The sequence below is a fragment of the Diadema antillarum genome, unplaced genomic scaffold, assembly GCF_040938485.1.
Source record: "Diadema antillarum isolate AM-2024a unplaced genomic scaffold, OU_Dant_1.0 scf00000048, whole genome shotgun sequence".
NCBI classification, from domain to species: Eukaryota; Metazoa; Echinodermata; class Echinoidea; order Diadematoida; family Diadematidae; genus Diadema; species Diadema antillarum.
The window spans coordinates 1,558,661-1,577,569 of NW_027270937.1; the positions used below are offsets into that span (position 1 = coordinate 1,558,661).

Genomic DNA, 18,909 nt, shown 5'->3' on the forward strand with positions numbered 1-18,909 from the left:
ATGCTAACTTTAAAGCTTTAATATTTAGCACACTGACCAGAAGAAATTACACTATCATCCCCCTTACAAGACTTCCTGTAGGAATAACATACACACAAAAGACTCTACACTGAATCCCAAATAGGCCAAGTTACCTATAACAGAAGGTATGCAAACACTGGTTTCTGCTTCTCAAGAGTCCAGGGCCCCATTTCATAAAAGATGTTAGGATGGCAACTCTTGCTGGAATGGCAACTTCCAATAGCAACAGCCAATCAGGAAGCTGGATTCTTGTCATTGTCATGACAATTGCCATTCCAGCAAGAGTTGCTATCATATCAACTTTTTATGAAACGGGGCCCTGATGTTCAATATTCGACATAAATTTACAAACAACTACATACCATAGGTTTGGAGATTCTGCGAAACAACGCTTCTCTCAGAAAACTTTCAGCTTACATCTAGATGACCTGTTCAGTCAACATACACCAGGTCAGTACATTTAGAAGGAAAAGTGATCTCAGTCGCTGCGTCTATGTTTTTGCAGCTTCGGCAAGATTTCTTGGAGACAGCAGGCAATATTTGACGGCTATGGCACTACACTACATTGCGTTCAGAAGATTGCCATAAAAAAAAAAAGAAATGCACAGTTTTGTCTACAAAAATTCAAAATGGCCTCTACATTGTCGGTGACAATTGCATATCTATTTGCAAGTATCATTCCTACTACACATCCCCCCCCCCTTACTCTCAAATTCTCTGGAAAGAGCTTTACATGAAATAAGACATGATTCTATTTCATGGACAAAATGTGAGAGTTTTTCATAGAGATAAATAGTAGGTAGCTCAAACTAGCTTTGAACTGACTGTGTAGAAAACACATAACAACACTGAACTAACGCTACCAATGTCACGCTTGATTGGAACTCGAAAGTATTTTCACCTAAAGACAAAAAGGACGCTGCTGAGAGCATTCCCAGAAAATCCTGAAACTCAGAGAAAATTTCCCTCCCTTACTTCAAATAGACTTCACTCAAAGAATTGACACATACACTTTGATAAGATTTCCATGTTTAGGTGAAAATCCACAGAAAATGCAAGACTAGTCAGAAATGGGGCATCACCTGTAATTATATCTATAAATAATAAAAAAGAAAAAGATAACATTTGATTTCATATGAATAGATAATTGCTCTTCATGACAGCAGAAAATGACATTTAAACTACATTTCACAAAGTACTGATACTTTCTATGTACACATAGAAAACATTAACCTTGTATAAAGGATTGTGGACTGCACTCACAGCTATATAGTGCCCTCTATTGTTCATGACTGGTCAGTGTTCATACACCACTGTGTGCTCTCTATCTCTAGTTTGTTATCAGGATGGCTAACAGACTGTCAAGACAAGTGGCATATCTTTCCTTTCAGTAACAGCATTATGGCGAGTATGAATAATACATTGTATCATAGTGCTTGGCATACATGTCCCAAGTTTTTGTTTTTTAAAATTTTCTATTGTATCCATGAAAATTGCTATCTTGCAGGTAAAACTTCTTACTGAAAACCTCACAAAAGCACAGACAGTCGTGTGTACTGTATACGCCAAATATTTCGCGAGGTTTTTATTTTCGTGAATTTCGCGAGTCAGGTGCTACTTGCGAAATTAAAGGACAAGTTCACCTTCATAAACATAAGGATTGAGAGAATGTAGCAATATTAGTAGAACACATCATTGAAAGTTTGAGGAAAATCAGACAATCCGTTCAAAAGTTATGAATTTTTGAAGTTTTTGTGCAGTACCCGCTGGATGAGAAGACTACTGCAGTGTATGAATAACTTAGATGTCACATGCGTACAACAATATAAGGAAAATATAAAGAGAATTTCATAAAATTCCGTCTTTTGAAAAAAGTACACATTCCCCTGACTCGTTACCGATAAATGTTATGGGTAATATTATTCCCCCTGCCTTTAGAAAGAGGCAAGTCAGTTGCTCTTTTATTATGCGAAAAAAGTGAAAATATGTTGAATTTTCTTTTATATTTCCTTTATACTGTTGTACGCATATGACTCACAAGCTGTAGTAGTCTCCTCATCCAGCGGTTCCAACACAAAAATTTAAAAAATTCATAACTTTTGCATCGATTGTCCAATTTTCCTCAAACTTTCACTGATGTGTTCTACTAATATTGTTGCATTTTCTCAATCCTTATGTTTATGAAGGTGAACTTGTCCTTTAAAGACACGCGAAAATATTGACTCTGATCCCAATGTGGACGTGACGTATGCGTGTACATTTCTCCATTCAGTACAAGACTCCATGATCGCGAATTTAACCACTAGCCAAAAAGGTCAGGAATTCCTGATTCGCAAAAATTTAGACTCGTGAAATATATGGCGTATACAGTATATTAATCAAAGCACATGCCAGGATGATCAGGACAATAGAGAGATCCGGGAAAGTGATGACCAGATAACTGATGTTGGACGATACTAACACTCTTGTAGTCTATTACACAAATATACATTGAGACTACGGAGAGAAGAAGAAAAGTGTTTCATATCAATACCACTGAATCTGCACACATTCCACGAAAGGCCGTATTAGAAAACAATTCCTGATGCTGTCTCTACACGTGGCAAGGTACTCTGTAATAAATACATGGCATGACATATTGGACTTGAGAACACATCAAAGTCATAGAACTTTCCAAACTGTATTACAACCTTTTACTATCATCACCTTCATAACAATGTGTCTTATATTACCCTGACGACTTCGTTTGTGCCTTAAATTATGCAAATGTGTAATTTTTAAAACCCTATGCAAAAAAAAAAAAATAAATAAATAAAACAAAAACAGAGATGCTTCAAATTCCTGACTAGACAATTGACCTTCAGCACCGGAAAGTTATCTAAAAAGATGTATTAATATTGTATAATGATAATATTGGTTGCTCTGAACTACTGAGAGATCCTATTTCATGTACAGTGAATATATGGAGTGACAGTACTCTATTGCAAAATAAAAATTCAGCCTCTAACAATGTGTTTACAAAGTTTGATGGATATATTCAACATAATACTCTTCTTCTTTCATTTTTATTTGCCAGTTTTACAAAAATGACCATAGCCCAAATGGCATAAAGGTACACAATTGTATGTGTTGCTAGAAGGAGGCATACGTTTCACAGATTTGCAATTCAGCCCGACACAGTCAGGGTGTCCACAGGCTGAACCATAATACGAAGCATCGTAAGATAAGATACGCAAGTGATGGGATCTTTTAACGCTTGGCCGACTGACGAAACTAGATCTGTTGATCAAATGATCAGTGCCTCATCCCCTTTTGGAAAGTTCCAAGGAAGTCATTAATGACAGTAAATTTGGCAGATGACAAGAAATTATGGTAAAGCTGCATGAAATTTCTGCAATACTGCTAGTTCATCAAGCCAAACATGGAATGCACATACACAAATATGCATAGGTGGGACTGCATAATTCATGACGCAGGTGAACATTGCCACAAATATCCTTCAAAAAGAAAACAACTGCAACTAACGTAAAAACCCATATAGCAACATACATCTTTGATATCATACCTTAATTTAAAAAAAAAGTGACATTACTCATAATACAAATTCTGTAAGAAAGTGTTTTTTTTTTGTGGAAAAGACAACACAGCCACAACAAACTTGTGCTACAACATAATGGTGCAAAATATACCTCCCCAGAACACTGCATGTGTCAACCCATTCAATACTGAATTCTGAAATCTCCACAGACTTGAATACACAAGCCACCAGGTTCCCGTATGAAATGGGTTAACAGGGCTGTAAAATCTATAAACTATGGGAGACCAGAGGGTATTACAAAGAGTAGCATCTTCCTGAAGTGAAAATCCACCACGTCTGAACTTACTGCTTTTAGTAGAAGTAAATTAATCAGATTGGTAAAGGACTTATCATAAACCCAATAGGAAGCAATAAAACATGGAATTCTGAAGTTTTTGCACAGACCAATACAAGAGTTCTGAGGTGGTGACATCACCTAATATAATTCCCATATTTTATCATCAATGTTGATATCAAAGTGATATGAATGTTTCACTCGAACATGTCAAACTTAAAAACCACCTAAGTTTTTGCCATTTTTTTTTTTACTACTATGTTTATTTTGAGTCCCCCATTTTTTTTTTAAAACTAAACTTGAATTGACGACAGTGGAATCTCCTTCCAGTTGAAAAAAAGGGCCCTTTTCATTTGAATCACGGCTGCAGTACGAGAAGATTACAGCAGTGCTACCAATGACAGCACAACAAATTCTGATTTCTCTCTCATATCATGACTAAACCAGGGCTCGACACTAACTCTTCTCTCTGGCTAGATAAAAGCTGACCTTAGCACAGAGAGGCTGAGAAAACATTGAACTGCCCTACTACTTTACACACATCAACATCTTCAGGATTTCAACTGCACATTCACACACTCGAACATTAGGAGTGTGTACATGAAATATTCTGTACTTCAGCTCACCTAACACTAATTTCAGGTCACCGAACACCACGGCACAACTCTTTGCTCATTGCTTGAGTCCACAAATTCCCCCATTGTAAAGATTAAAAACAACAGCAACAACAACAACAACAATCATAAAACATATATGCACACAAAAGCACACATAAGCAATTTCACACACACACATACACACAGAAACACAAGCAAGCTTGCAGAATAATTGCAAGTAGCACTACAAGCTTTTATACATAATGCCCAATGCTCATTTAGTGTGTGTGTGTATGCCTTCTTTGAAGACAAAGGAGTAATTGTTCTTTTTTGTTTTTGTTTGTTTGTTCTTTTTTTGGGTTTCTTTCCACCATGCCACTGAAGACATGACATCACAAAGGGCAAGAAGTGACACGCCCCTTCAACATGGACACAAACAAATTAAACAGGAGTATTCGTACAAACTGACATGCAAGAGTGGAACGTTGATCTCTGCAGCGCATACGACTCCTTCTCTCTGGCGATGTCTTTAATTTTTCGCTTCTCCTTTCACAGTACATTTGACGGACGACGGGTCTCCTCGTTTCTCTTTGTTTCTGTTTTTCCCTTCCAGGCGATGTCGCTGGCGACTGTTGCTAACTTTTCCACACAAGGGATCCCAAAATTCTATCCTACAGTGAAGGGGGAAAAAAAAAGAGTACAGGAGGGATACAGGTACAGACCAATATGGCAAGTTATGCACTCATTTGGGTAGATACAGTTTCCTTTTTGGAGTAATGCTACATTCCTCTCTCTCTTGCATGGCAGAGGCATAGTTTAACAGGTGTACATGGCACACCACTCCTTTTTTTCCTGATTGTTACAGGACTCAATCCACAAAGTTACGCAGCTTAAAACTCTTCAAGCACTATGAACGTTTAAATACACATTATAAGTACCGGTAGACATCTTAATTAGCTTAAAAATTCTCATGCATTAGAACCTTTAAATACACATTTACCGGTAGATACTTAACCCATTGAGGACGGGCTGATTTTGCTACAACACGCATTTTCCACAGACACTTGCCCGGGTATACTCGGGACTCGTCCTCAATGGGTTAAACACAACACACACACACACACACACACACACACACACACACACACACACACACACTCACACAAACAAACAAAACAAACAATCACAAGATTCACATTACCACCCACTCAAGTAACTTCTCATTGATATTACCCGAATGTTTAAAAGGGATTACACAACAAACATGTATTTGCCCTCTGTATAATTATGCAAAGAAACAGACACACGCATATATATAATGTATGTGCATATGCATACAAACCACAACACAAGTAAAAAGTGTGAAACAGTTTCCATTTTTCCAAAAAAACAACTCCATCACAAGATCTTGCACTTTCAAGCAACAAACTATTTATGCAAAACTTAATTAAATCATTTTTGTCCTTAATTGAGTCACTATTAATCTTTTCCATCCAACTAGCATCGGCTTCTTTCCGTCACAGCACTGACACCTTTGCTTCTTTACAGAACACTACAAAGCTGTGACACAAACATGTATCTAATCCCCTTAAGGTTTACAACAAATGATATTGATTGAACAATCATTTTTCGATTATTTAGTATTTCAGTTATGTAATTGTGTTGCGTTCTATGCATGTGATCTTTTAATTCTCAGACTGCCCTCCTCCCCCCCCCCCAAAAAAAAAAAAGAATTGCCATCTGGCTGAGCCCATCCCAGTACCGTGACGAAATAAAATGAAATGGATGTATGAATGAGTCCTATCTATGAGATCTCTTTGGGGGAGTCCTTTGATACCTGTTGAGCTATTTCTAGGTCCAACTGCTTCAGCTTTTCGTCCAGAAAGGACCTCTCCCGAGCCATGTCTGCCTCGCTACCACCATCTGGGTTGGAAGTGCAAAGCATAGTCAACATACAATCAGAATTCTTTCACACATATATTTTGTATACACATATGAAGACTTCCTCTAAAAAAGGTGCTATAAATCCATTTCACAGCAAATTGCACAATTTTGACTGCAGCGTTTTCATTTTTAGAAGTCCCATACTGCAAACTCTTCAAAGTAGTGAGAATATACAATCAGAACTCTTTCACACATACATTGGTATATATACATAAAGACTTCCTTTTAAAAAAAAGTGCTATAACTGTAGATCCAGTTCACATCAAATTGCACATTTTTGACCGGAATGTTTTCACTTTTAGTAGTCCCATAATGTAAATTCTTCAAAGTAGTGAGATTTTTGTGAGGAAAATGGAGAAATCAGGCAATGAAATTTGAGTTTTGTTCCAAAAGGAGCTAAATCCAGCTGGATCCGATCAGAAGCCTGTGTGCATGCCTGACGGTACATTGACCCCAGAGTAAAGCTAGGCTAGGCTGGGCTGGCTAGCATTCCTGCTTGTGTAGCTTTACGGATGACCCACATATACTTGATTATTGCATTGATTATTATTATTATTACTGTTTCGTTTCTATGCATACACATTCTTTGGAGAGATGGAGGAAACAGGAGGAGAGACTAGTGTGTAAAAATAACAAATCATCCCAGAAAAATACACAAAGTGACAGAAACCAGTCATGAAAACAACATTTACATAATGTACTGTGCTAAATTTTTGTTCGAAAGGTGCTAAATCCACAAAATCCAATTAATTGCTTACAAGGAGCAACCATCTTCCTGTATACCACCCCAAATTTCTACAAAATGTCAAATCTACAGAGAACACAGGCTGGTTCAGACAGCACAGGCACAGGCATATTCAATGCATGATGTCCCCCTCCCCCTTCGACCCTGTAATGATTTACACAACTCATTTGTTTGACTAACTCTTTATACTTCTTTAATACCTATAAAGTCTGTTTGAAAGAGTGGTTGTGCTAAAGCTCAGGCACGCTTTCTGTTGATATAAGCAAATTCATAAAAGGTGTCTTTTAATTTTGTAAAAAGGTCCAGTTGTATCAATGCCAGTTCCATGACATCTGCTCCTGCGATGATTGCTCCCATGAAATATCTGCACACTAAGCCATACATAAATTCTACCCACAAACATAACCCTAATCCTAATCATCGTGCTCACATCAAACTAAACCTAAGACCCCATCACAACCCTAACCTTAAGTCCTCGGAGAAAATAAAACCGGAGCAATTGTCTCAGAAGTAAATGTTGTGTCACCATCAATGCCAGTTTGCTCCTCAAATGATGAGATGTTGTGATTATGGAACTGCTTCTTTTTTACTCACCTGTTCCTGTCATGGATAACCCTGAAGTACTCAAGGATGTGTAGGAGTCACTGAAGCCCATGAGCCTCTCCTGTGAGCCCAGGCCGGAGCCAACTGAACCATGGCTGGAGGGGCGGAGTGGGGTGGTTCCAAGGCTCTGCTGGGACCCTGCCGGGGTGTGGCTGCTCCCCAGGGTGGCGTGCGTGTGGCTGAGGTTCTGCTGGGAAGTGGCCGGGGAGCGCGAGGCGAGGCTCAGGTTCGGGTTGGAGGAGGAGGCAGAGACAGGGGGCGCGGCGGCGTACAGGTTCTGGGTGGAGGATCTGGGCGACTTGGCCTGGGGTTGGTGATGCAGGGAGTGTGTGGAGGAGGCGGGCGACGCCTGGTGATGGGAGATGAAGCCTGGTTCTATGGTGGAGCTCCCGGGCGAGCGGGGAGCGTCCAGGTTTTGCAGCGAGCTGGAGCTGACGGCCGGCGATGACTCTGCCAGGTTGCCGGGCGTTGACGAGGAGTCTATTGAATCGCGACGGAGGAGAAGGCTCTGGTAGGATGGCTGGCTGGAAGAGGCCATGGAGACAGGATTCACGAGGCGCTCAGTTGATGAGGATGTGGACATGGACGGAAAGTTTCCCCGCTCTAGATACTGATTCTGCAAAGCCTGTATGATCATGTCACGTTTCTGGACCTCAAGAGACAGCGCAGAGAGCCTGGAAAGCAAGAAAATGTTTCAATAGTAAGTAGTCACTAGTAGTTTTTTTTTTTTGTGCATGTAATTACTTTCCTACACAATTTATACCACGGCTATACTGAAATATGGTATAATTTCTTTAATGACAATTCCATCATCTGTCAATCAAAGCTCAATTTTATGATTTTTTTTTCCCTTCCTCAGAATTCACTCAGTCTAGTGCATGAGTATTTATTTCCTCTCTTGCTTAAGATACTCAAGTCCTTCAAAGCCATAGAAGGTGATATCTCAGCCATGAATGGCAGTCAATATCTGCAAACCTGGTCAAATCAAAACAAGGGGGGGGGGGGAAAGAAGTTTATAAACAAGAAGTTCACTTCTGTACACTTGACCGATATGATGGTGACACACTAGATGGCTACAGTGGAAGAATACCATTTTATTCTCTCAGAATAGAAATACAACAGCACATCAATCTTGCATGGACGTACAGTCAAACTTGCATAAGTAGAATAATAACCATGATAGCAGGGATGCCAAGTTCAAAAAATTTTTATGAGTGAGATTTTCATGACTCGGCATTGTTCGGCATCTCGGCGCGCAAATGTGCGCGCAAGCGAGGGTGAAGGAGGGGTTTTTATCCCTGTGGCCTCCCACGGTAGGGAGCTTTTCCAATTTTTAGCTCTTAATGGTGCGATCAGGTGCATACTTCAGTGACCATTTTTACTGATTTGAAAGACGTAAGGGAAATATACCTTCAATTGCAACTATCACTTTAATCTTTTGAGTTATGCTCCTATTATAGGCCCAAGTTGCAGACTTCGCCCAATGCATGAGAAAAATGGGTGCCATGCGTGAGATCGTGAGACAGACCCTAAATGCTTGAGTCTCACACAGAATGCGTGAGACTTGGTACCTCTGTGATAGTCAAAGGTCTTTTCAAGTCCTCTTCTCTTTATATTCTATTGATTTTAATCGCTCTTATGTTGAACTTTCTCTGAGTTGAAGCTATTTCTTCAGTCCAAATAGATTTGACTCTAATAGGCAAGGTTGACTGCATATGTTAAAGGGATAGTATAGTTTTGGTTGAGATGGGGGATTCACATTTTAACTCTTTGCAAGTTAATTATTAGAATCCACTGAAATATGAAAGAAAACATAATTCTATGAGGAAATCAAAATTTATTTTATTAACTGGTTTTGAAATGGCCGAGATATCCAAAAAACAAAGTAAAACAAAGTGGTCCTAATAAAAAGTGGGTCCCATCTTTTATTTAGGACCTCTTTATGTTTGGATATCTCAGCTACTTCAAAACCAATTGTTTACAAATAAACTTCCCTCTTAAAATTGTATGTTCTTTCATATTTCATTTGAGTTCTCTCATTATCTCACGATAAAGAAGGAAAAATGATGCCCCATCTCAACCAAAAACTGTACCATCACTTTAACTTTCTACCAATGCTCACATGACACCTGTTCCACACATGTGACATGTCACATGACCCACCTTCCCTCCAAGTCCTGTATCCTGGCCTTGTGAATGAGGTCACTCCCCTCGCTGCCCTGTCCTCTCTCCCCTTGCACCTCCTGGTCACCCATCGCATCCAACCTGTCATGAGAACGCGTGCAACAAGAATACGTGTGAGGGGAAGACTTGAGACAAGACTAGGTGTGATGATGAGAATGTGTACATATACTGCTGTTGTAAATATTCTCATTTTCGAGTGATAAACCAGGGCTCCACACTAACTTTTTTGTTTGGTGGCCCAATGGGGCCCAATGGGGCCACCAAAATCCTCAATTTCAAATTTTTGGTGGCCCGAGAGAAAAATTTGGTGGCCCCGAAAAAAAAAAGAAAGAACATTAAAAGTCCTGTTTTTTTATGAGTCAAATATTTAAGTTTTATCATAGTAAGAATTGGAAGGTGGACATATCTACTCATAAATAAATCTCAACAAACTCGCAACACTCACTCTCAGGCACTCATTCAGTCCTTTTCATCCATCCTTTAAACAAATTTAGCTGCTAATTTCCAGTGCAAAAAGTTACGAATTTATTGACATACTTTCCAAAAGATTTTGGTGGCCCGAAGCGGGCCACCAAATTTGTCCTTTTTTTGAAATTTGGTGGCCCAACTTTCATTTTTGGTGGCCCTGGGCCACCGGGCCACTGTTAGTGTTGAGCCCTGGATAAACGGTACTCTGTTTGAAAAGTTACCTGGAGCTGACTGGATGGTCCACTCGGCACTGTCTGATTGCACATTCCTCAAGGTATTTATGTTCCCACTGAGAATAGAAAAGTGATGGAGGGGTAAAACAAAACAAAACAAAAAGACGTGTTAATCTTTAATACGAAGATATTTTGCTATGAGAGTGACCAGTTAAAGTTAAAGGCATTATTCACCATTTAAAGACCCAGCTTTAGTGCTTCAAAATAGTTCTAAAATGTGAGTTACAGATACAACCAATGTAGAAATGTTAAGAAGTATAATCAATGTTAAGTATTGTTAAATATACGAAAAGTGAACAATAGCTATAATAAAATTATTTCTAGAATAAACCATCTACACTTATGGTTCCTCGAGAAAAATTGTGATATCTCCTTACATTTTAGGCTTTATTGCAAAATTTTTATATTGAAGGATTTTTGTGACACAACTGACCTACACATACAAGCTGTATGAATCAAATGTGATGACTCAAACATTTTTTAAAGCATTGCTCCCAATGGTAAAAAATACCTCTTCACAGGAAACTGGTATTAAAGAGTGAACATAATTTGCTCTGCATATCAGAAGTAAAACACAACAACAGTGACTATGGCAATGACGTATTATATCACCAATCTATGAATCCATCTATTGCTTTTGAAAACAAAAGGTGCATTTCAGTGCAGAGAAATCAAGAGAGAACAGCACATGAGGTTTTGTAAGTCCCTAATAAAAGAGAAAGAGGTTGGAAAAGCCACATCTGAAAGCAAAAGATAAGGAGACTTTCAGTATCAGTGCTGATGAATATAGCTATTAGTTGTAAGAATTATTTACGTAAGAACAAAAAAGGGCTGCGGAATGGACTGCAAGTCCAGTGTCAAGCACTGTTCACAAGTTGCTAGTTTACAATACCATTCAGAGCATGCTGTCAGCTACGGCTGTACCACACAGCTACATTGCAAATATTTTTCAGAGAAATGGACAATGTAAAAACTGATTTAGAAACTTTCTCCCTGTTTGTTTGTAGGGGGAAGGAGATGTGTGCTGTCCATCTCTCCTTACCTTACTGACTTCGGCCTCAAGTTTGAGGATGGTACTCTCTTTCTCCGCAAGCTGACCAACAAGCGTCTCTCCTCGGACGTCCTCCAGCTCGGAAACCCCTTCATCCTGATTGGCTGCCGAGTCCTGTTGTGGGTGGGGCCAAACAGACGGAGATAATTTAAAGCATTCATTTATCATCATGGCCTGCTAATAGATTTGTCCAACTTTTTTTTTTTTTAATCAGTGGGAAGGTGGGTGGGAGGAGATAATATGGTCTAGTGGGAGTGCACAAGACTTTTAAAAAAGGTAAAAGGTTCAAGCCCTGCTTTGACACTTTTAGTCCTTGTTCAAGGCTCTTTGCAGCCATAGTGCTCCTCTACAGCTTCATGTTTTAATGAAATTTAAAGATGATTATCTTAACAGGGCCACCCGTCACGCATCAAAATCAGGGTATAAGGGTTTAACCTGTCAAGGACGAGTCCCGAATATACTCGGATAGGTGTCTATGGGAAATGTACGTTGTAAAAAAAAAAAAAAAATCAGTCCCTCCTCAACGGCTTAAGACTGCCAGGGGGATTCGCAAGATCTGACTGACTGACCTCCCGACCACGGAGCTTGTCGATCTCCTGCTCTAGTTTCTGCCGGAACTTGGTCTCCAGCTTCTCCCGCTTGAGGTGGGCCACCTGGAGCGAGGTCAGGATCTGTTTCATGGAGCTGACCTTCTCCACGTACACTTGTCGGTGGGCGCACTGGAGGCGAGAGGGGTAACAGGGAGCAGAGGAGAGGGGCAATGCATTTATCTAGGAAAAGCTGCACATATGGACAAACCAAGGGAAACATAAAAAATTGGCTTTATGGATTGGACACTGCTACCCACAGGTTAGTAGTCAATAATATTTTTGCTTACAACTTATTTGTCCATATGTATGTATGTATGTATGTATATTTGCCACTACATATGTATGTTCACATCATGTGACTGGATTGTTTGGTTTGCCTATTAAGTTTTTTTTTGTTTTTTTTAAATCTTTTTTAGATTTCCTTCAAATGATAAAAAAATTAATAAATCATAAAGCGAATTCTCACAGCTGCATTTTCTACAACTTGAATTCAAAACAGAAAATACAGTAGTAACAATATATTAATCATGAATGGAAGAAACATACACACACAAACACAAGCACCTAAAGTCACACAGCAACAACATTAACATCTATGAGCAAATGAAGAGAATGACTCAAACAGCATTTTGAAATAGAATTGAAAGACAATGCCAACAAAAATTGTTTGGACAGAACCCTCACCTCTTCCTGCAGCATAGCGACATCGGCTTGAGCCTTGGACAAGGCTGTGTCCAGCATGTCTACGTGCTGCCTCTGTTCCTGCAGCTCATTCAACAACTGCTTGTTAGCCTCTTCCAAGTCTTTACCTGAAACAGATAACATGTTAATCATTACAGCCACTTGCCACATTGTACCATTCAGCAAATATAAACCTAAGAATGAGGCTGAAGCACATCAAACATGGCTGATGAGTAAAGAAAGTGAAGATGGAATTATCACTGTCTTCACTTTCATGCTTTTATACGTACTGAGAACAGTTAATTTGATTGCTGAATTACAAACACGATTGCAATCACGATTCGAATCATCGTTCGTTCTCAAGACCGAGGAAGGCTTCACAGATTGAGGTTTTGAATTTCAGAGTGATATGGGGAGGTTTGGCTTCTTTCCAAGTTCCCATCAACCAATCTTGAACTGGCTGGCTTTCTGCGGGAGTGGTTGGAAGGTCACCACAATCTCCGTGCCCCCCAAAAACATGATTGCAGTTCAACTATGTTCACACTGTTATTTCATTGCTTAATTCTGCGCACTGTCATTTCTTAGGACAGTAGTGATACCCTTTTGAGAAAAAAACAAAACAACAACAACAACACTAAAAACAAGCAGAAGAAGAAGCCTCCGAAAGTACAGCAACATCTATGTATAAAGGACAGGGCCAAAGTAGCAATTCATCACCACTGCAACTACCATTACCATATCCGCAAATCTTAAAATAAAGGGTTGTTTCCATTAACAAAGCAATATCCCCTAAAATATTGTAGGAAGGGTTTTTTTTTTAAAAAATTCCTTAATGCAAAGAAGACCAACTGCAATTTTGACATAACTTTGGGCAAGGAACTAGAGAACATTTATGAAAATCACTTCCATTTTTGCCACGAGTCAAAAGAAACTTGCTTGAGTGTTTGTTTCAAATATAGATACTTCTATGTACATGTACATATACCCATTTCTGCAGTTTCTAATCAGTAAGCCTAGGACAAAACAGTATGTGGGTGGCTGCCTCTTGCTACATCTGTGTGTTTGACAAAGTATTATAATGCAAAAATATACCTCCAAAACAAAACAAACAGTGACTTGGAAGTGAAAGTTGCAACTGGGGGAAACTCACATTTCATCTGATACTGGAATACTATGCTCTCTTTCCTCGAGATCTCTGCCTGCAAGTCTTTATCAGAGCTCCCACTCTCCTTGCCCTGTCGGGAGCTGCCTCGGAAATGGGTCTCTACGTGGGCTGAGGTAGACAAAATGGGGACAAATTACGAAAATTGGAGCATTACCGGTATTCACTTGGGTGGGGGGGGGGGGGGGGGGGGACAGAGAGGGATTACAGCAGGAAAGAGAAAGAGAATGGAAAGGGGGGGGGGGTACATGGAGAGAGATGAAACTGGAACAGAGAATAGATTGAAGCGGGACGGATGAAAAGGACACTAATGGCAGTAAAATCGGGATGAAGATGAGGTGTAAGACAAGTGCAGAGTGCGATATGAAAAGGCACCACAAAGCATTAAAAAAAAAAACAATCTTGAATGTTTCAGAGGAAGTCTCCATTTTGATCTCTTGAAATATGGGCAAGCGTCTGACACAAAATTGACACAAATGACAGGCATTCACAATTTAATTTGCAATCGAGAACCATGGGGATGAAATAGAAGGAGGCCCTTAAGTATTATCCGTGGTCAGTTTCCCACAATTGAGGCGATACACACTGTATTATTTGGAGACAACATTTTTTTTTGGGAGTTGTTAATTTCACAAATATGAGCTGACTTTTGAAATGAAAATACAACAAATTACATGGCATATGCAGCATTTCGTCCAAGATTAAACTGCTCATGTTTTCATAACTGAGGTTCAGACACACATAAAAATAAAATAACCCAAATTAGACATATGATTCCATACATGATTTTCATAATTAATATAGAAAGAGGGTCAAGCATCTATAAAATGTCACTCAAATTACAAATTAAAAGGCTAAATATGTGTTAATCTTTGAGTGAGTTGGGAAAAACCAGAAAAAGAAAATGAAACAGGACAGTGTTTGACTAGTGCAGTCCACAAGGCCTCTTTAACTGAAATACCTCAGTCACAAACTTGAAAGCAGAGTAAAAGCAATAGCAGTTTATGCCCACATTTTTGCAAAACCGCTCTTCTTTTTCTTTTCTTTTTTCCAGGTGTTTAGGGATAGAAAATGGCCCAATAGCGTGCTTACTTTTCCTGCCACTGACAAACCAGACTCGGTAAAATTAGCTTTTAATGTAGCAATCCCCATGACCCACAATAGCCAAAATAACAATTTTATGATGACAAGGATCAACAGGGGTCACCGAAATTGACAACGCTCCTCTTGTAAGCGGAGATGACTTTGTTCTCCCGGGAGGTCAACAAACTCTGCTGTCAACACTAAAGCCGCATTCCCAGACAAAACTAGGAATGCGGGGAATGTGCGGAATGTGAGGTATTCTCTCACCGCTCCAGTCCCATTCCCATCAAAATACAGCACGGAGCTGGGAATCCAACATCAGCCTCGCAACTTCCTGATCAGCCGGCAAAGATGGGAGAGGTGTACGGTCTTTGATATTTTGGGGTCAGAAATAAATCAACATCTGGAATATTTATCCATCCCTGCTGCCAGAGGATTACACTGTTTAATTTGGGGCTGTATATCAATATCAGACATACCAATCTCTTATCATCAAATTGATGGGACTTAGCTTTGGCTATGCTGTTCTGCCTGTTTGCAAAACATATCCATCTGATTTGGTATTGACCTCTTCTAGTGAAAAAAAATCCTAGTAACTTCACTTTTCACTTTTCCCACTTTCTCAATGCAAGGTGGAGTTCCATGACATAATATCATAAGATAGGCTAATACTCCATTGTAGCAGCACAAAATCTGACTTTGATCTTCACTTGCCCCAGGCAATCGGGTAACACAGCGTAAGTGCTTATGTAGCATCCTGCGTGGAGATAAATCAAGGTTTTTATGTTAATTCATATTTTCTGATAGCAATAATGTTCATTCCTCATCAAAAATTAAGGAATTACATAATATTTTGAGCTCCCAATGAATAAAAATTTGTTTGCTTGACATTTGATAGTCATCATAAGATGAACATTTGCCAGGTATGGCTGAGACCTTAATTACTCTTTTACTGAACAGTTGTGTTGATTTCAATGATTTGATGTTACACAATATATAATTTGCAATGTCCACTGGATGCCAAAATACTGGGTACACAGAGATTGTACTTCAACTGTGCACAAAAATACATGAAGTTGAAAGACTTCCAACTTTACCTTTGATAAAATATAGCATCCTAAATAGAAGAGACAATAATGGTTCCAACTAAATGAAACATCACACTTTAATCAATCTCTGCAAGTCACCTCATTGATTAATTGATAAATTAAGTCATTCATTTATTCATTCATTCATTCATTCTTTCTTTCATTCATTCACTCACTCATTCATTCATTTCTCTGTACACCAGAAATGTGCTCAACTTGCCCCCCCCCCCCCCCCGCCACACATTAATGGCCTCAGTAAATTGCATTCTTTAATTGATTCATTCATTCATTCACTCACTCACTCATTCATTTCTCTGTACACCTGAAATGTGCTCAACTTGCCCCCCCCCCCCCCCCCTTGCCACACATTAAAGGACAAGTCCACCTTCATAGTGTACATGTGGACTGAGTGAATGCAACAATATTAGTACAACACATCAGTGAAAGTTTGGGGAAAATCGGACAGTCCGTTCAAACGTTATGCATTTTTAAAGTATCTGCGCAGTCACTGCTGGATGAGAAGACTACTACAGTGTATGATGTCATAAATGCGTACAACGATACAAAGAAAAAAAAAAAGAATTTCACAAAACTTCGCTTTTTGAATAAAGTGCACATTTCTTCGACTTGTCATTGACATATGTTAAGGGAAATATTATTCCCCCTGCCTTCTGAAAGAGAGAAGTCAAGTGTTCTTTTGTTGTGCGAGAAAAGTGAAAATATGTTGAATTTTCTTTATTCTTTCATTATATCGTTGTACACAAGTGACATCACAAGCTATAGTAGTCTTCTCATCCAGCCTTGAGTGAGAAGAAACTTCAAAAATTCATAACTTTTGGAACAGATTGTCCGATTTTCATCAAACTCTCACTGATATGTTCTACTAATATTGCTGCATTCGCTCAAGCCACATGTCTATGAAATAAACTAACTTGTCCTTTAATGGCATCAGTAAATTGCATTCAATTATTCATTCATTCATTCATTCACTCACTCGCTTACTCATTCATTCATTTCTCTGTACACCTGAAATGTGCTCAACTTGCCCCCCCCCCCCCCCGCCACACATTAATGGCAACAGTAAATTGCATTCATTCATTCATTCATTCATTCATTCATTCATTCATTCATTCATTCATTCATTCATTCATTTCTCTGTACACCTGAAATGTGCTCAACTTGCCCCCCCCCCCCCCCCCCTTGCCACACATTAATGGTATCGGTAACTTGCATCAATCTCACAGTTCATTCATTCACTCACTCATTCAATTCTCTGTACACCTGAAATGTGCTCGACTTGGCCTCCCCGCTTGCCACGCATAATGGTATTCAGTAAATTACATGAACCCTGCACTCTAGTTTCCACCGATGCATTGTAAAGGTTGAAATGCAACCATGCAATGACTAAAACCCTGGTCAACTCTGATTGCAACTCTTAAAATGATGAGAGGGCACCATATGGGATATTTCTCCACAATTTTGGCAGGTGCCTAAACTTTTGCGAGTGGTGAAATTTGCGATTGTGGAGTATTATAATGAACAGAGAAATGTATGCGTGCATGTTGCATTCATGTCGCAATCGGAGTTGATAATTTCGTGTGCTGTTTCATTCACGAATGCCACCAGACTCGTTAAACAATTGGTGTACATACAGTATATTTCATAGAATCTTGGAAAAAAATTATAGTATGATAGGGTCACAATGAGTGTGGGTGTGTATGGGGGGGGGGACGGGGGATGGGGTGGGGGAATGGGGGAATGGGGGATGGGGGAAAGGGGATGATTTGGATGGCTGATGAGACAGACACTCACCACTCAGGTCTCGATTCCTTTCCTGGAGTTTTTTCACTTCCACCTCCAGTTTGGCCCTCACCAGTTTCTCCAGGTGCTCCCTCTTGTTGGTGGACTCGATCAGCCGCTCATGCTCCGTTTGCACGTTGTGGATCTCCTGCTCAAACTACGAGTGCGTGGCAAAATAAGGGGGAGGGGGGTGAAGATGTTAGATAAGTCTACCTCTTACTCCAGTCTTAGAGATTGAGTGCTTTTTCTTGTTTTTTTTTTTGTTTGTTTGTTTGTTTTTTTTTTTTTGGGGGGGGGGGGATATCGAGGTCCAGATTTCTCCGAAATTGTGGGTATCTATCTCTACCTAACCATGTCCGGAGTGTTAGACAATACACAGGCCTGGAAATATTCATGCATCAAAATTGAGGGAGATTCCAAACTGTCAGTGAGATACGTGTGTATGTGTAACATGCACATCCATAGGCTGAGATAAGGCCAAAATCAGGGAGTCTTTCATATTTTCTTTTGCCAGGGCATGAAGGACTATTCAGTTTTCTAAGAAGCCCCCATCACAATCTGGCAAACTTGGAAGGTCTGTAATACCATGTGCATGTACCCTTTTTGACCCAATATTTGATTTAAAACGCTCTCATTAATCTGACCTAGAAAGGTCCTGCTTATACATTGTAGTACTTTGGCGTCTCTGGGTTTTGAGCAGGATGGACAGAGATTTGTATGGCAGATCCACAATAACAATCTCCTCCTTATACTACAAATCGTTTTTATTGCTCTACTGTGACTACTAT

The 18,909-nt window shown here is 39.5% G+C and overlaps 1 protein-coding gene across 2 annotated transcripts in view; it reads right to left on the reverse strand.

The window, feature by feature from the left end:
- Positions 1–4,613: 4,613 nt before the first annotated feature.
- LOC139715426 (uncharacterized) overlaps positions 4,614–18,909 on the reverse strand; it is a 42,652-nt gene continuing 28,356 nt past the window's right edge. For both annotated transcript variants that reach the window (XM_071627001.1, XM_071627000.1), the window contains exons 4-13: positions 18,134–18,278; positions 14,139–14,261; positions 12,992–13,116; positions 12,287–12,436; positions 11,709–11,831; positions 10,655–10,722; positions 9,945–10,046; positions 7,773–8,455; positions 6,327–6,412; positions 4,614–5,160 (exon numbers count right to left, since the gene is read on the reverse strand). In XM_071627001.1, coding sequence (XP_071483102.1) covers positions 5,125–5,160; positions 6,327–6,412; positions 7,773–8,455; positions 9,945–10,046; positions 10,655–10,722; positions 11,709–11,831; positions 12,287–12,436; positions 12,992–13,116; positions 14,139–14,261; positions 18,134–18,278 — 1,641 coding nt within the window. In that variant the 3' untranslated portion in view covers positions 4,614–5,124. The remainder of the gene's footprint in view (positions 5,161–6,326; positions 6,413–7,772; positions 8,456–9,944; positions 10,047–10,654; positions 10,723–11,708; positions 11,832–12,286; positions 12,437–12,991; positions 13,117–14,138; positions 14,262–18,133; positions 18,279–18,909) is intronic.